Source organism: Apium graveolens, chromosome 9, assembly GCF_009905375.1.
Source record: "Apium graveolens cultivar Ventura chromosome 9, ASM990537v1, whole genome shotgun sequence".
In the NCBI taxonomy this organism is placed as follows: domain Eukaryota; kingdom Viridiplantae; phylum Streptophyta; class Magnoliopsida; order Apiales; family Apiaceae; genus Apium; species Apium graveolens.
Genome location: NC_133655.1, coordinates 6,789,183 through 6,790,564, shown reverse-complemented (window position 1 = coordinate 6,790,564; position 1,382 = coordinate 6,789,183). Strand labels below are relative to the sequence as shown.

General features: G+C 38.4%; 1 protein-coding gene across 1 annotated transcript; it reads right to left on the bottom strand.

Moving 5' to 3' along the window:
- Window positions 1–255: 255 nt before the first annotated feature.
- LOC141684940 (uncharacterized) lies at window positions 256–1,169 on the bottom strand. The gene is made up of 2 exons (XM_074490073.1): window positions 925–1,169; window positions 256–703 (listed from the first exon to the last, which is right to left on the bottom strand). Exons 1-2 carry the CDS (start codon window positions 1,167–1,169, stop codon window positions 256–258), a joined length of 693 nt encoding a protein of 230 aa, XP_074346174.1.
- Window positions 1,170–1,382: the final 213 nt, after the last annotated feature.

The window sequence follows — 1,382 nt, the reverse complement described above, 5'->3', positions numbered from 1 at the left end:
CAATTCACTGAGATGTAACAAACTCTGTTAGTTCTCCAACTTGATGCTGTATAAACATTCTCTATTAGTAATATACAATCTTCTTCATGTCCATTTCTATCAGACAAGAATATGAATTACTGACTCATCATTAGTATTACAGAATGGACACACGTTCTGAACTGGAACACATTTAATCACTAGCAAACTTCTAGTAGGCAAGACATTTGAGACTGTTCTCCATATAAAATTCAGAACCTTCATTGGAGCTTTTACTTACCAAATCTTTCTCCATAGACTATTATTATCTTGAACATTCCACAAACCTTTTTGAAATTGCAGTAACCTGTACACACTCCTTACAGAATATATTCCCAAATTCTCCTTACACCAGTATAAATGATCATGAATATCAGCTCCGCCAATTTTTGTGTTGAGGATACCACCCTGGTCCCGACTATCAAACATGTCTTTTACTACCTCCACATCCCACTCCCTTTTATTACATTCAAACAGATTCGCTATCGGGTAGTTTGTCAGATGCATTGGGTCCGTTAAGACATACGGATTGACATCATCACCCACCCAAGGTTGTCCTAAAATACTGATATCATTTTCAGAACCAATCACCCACCTCAAGCCAGCTCTAAGAACATACCTTGACTCCCAAATACTTCTCCAGATATAGCTTGAGTTATTACCCCTTGTTGACTCCAAGAAGCTCCTGGTAGGAAAATAATAGGTCTTACAAACTCTGCTTACTAAGCCCTCGTGCGTATCATAAATCGCCAACCCTATTTTCCATGAAGTGCTTAATTAAAATCTCTGAGATATCGGAATCCCATACGCCCTACTGATTTGTGGTTACTCAATATCTCCCATCCCATCCAGTGAATTGATCGATTTTTCTTGGTATTCGAGCACCACCGGTTTTTAATAAGTTGCCTCTCGATATCTTTCGAGACTTCCATGGGTAACAAAAAAACAGACATTGCATAGCTGGGCAGGGTTTGCGCTACCGATTTGATTAGGACCTCTTTTCCACCTTGAGTAATAACACTACCATCCCAACATTGAATCCGAGCTTCAACTTTACTTTTAAGAAAATTCAACAATGAGTTTTTGTTTCTACCCAGCATATTAGGAAACCCCAGATACATGGTATTATCTCCTACCTCCACAATTCGCATTAATTGGCATATCCTATCTTTATTATATTCAATAATTTTTCCTGATTAATCTTCTATCCTGAAGCAGCTTCGAATTTCTACAGAAGATCCATCATTCTACCTGCACCTTGCTCATCTGCTTTGTAATAAAGATAACAATCGTCGGCAAAGAGCATGTGGGTTATGCTCGGATCCCCGTGCAAATTTTTATTCCTTGGATTTGTTTCCTCATCT

Bases quoted from the DNA above. Each gene is read 5' to 3' on its own strand.
- LOC141684940 (XM_074490073.1), bottom strand. From the start codon at position 1,169: ATGCGAATTGTGGAGGTAGGAGATAATACCATGTATCTGGGGTTTCCT. The intron at 704-924 runs GCAACTTATTAA...TTTTCCTACCAG, and splicing joins GTCTCGAAAGATATCGAGAG to GAGCTTCTTGGAGTCAACAA.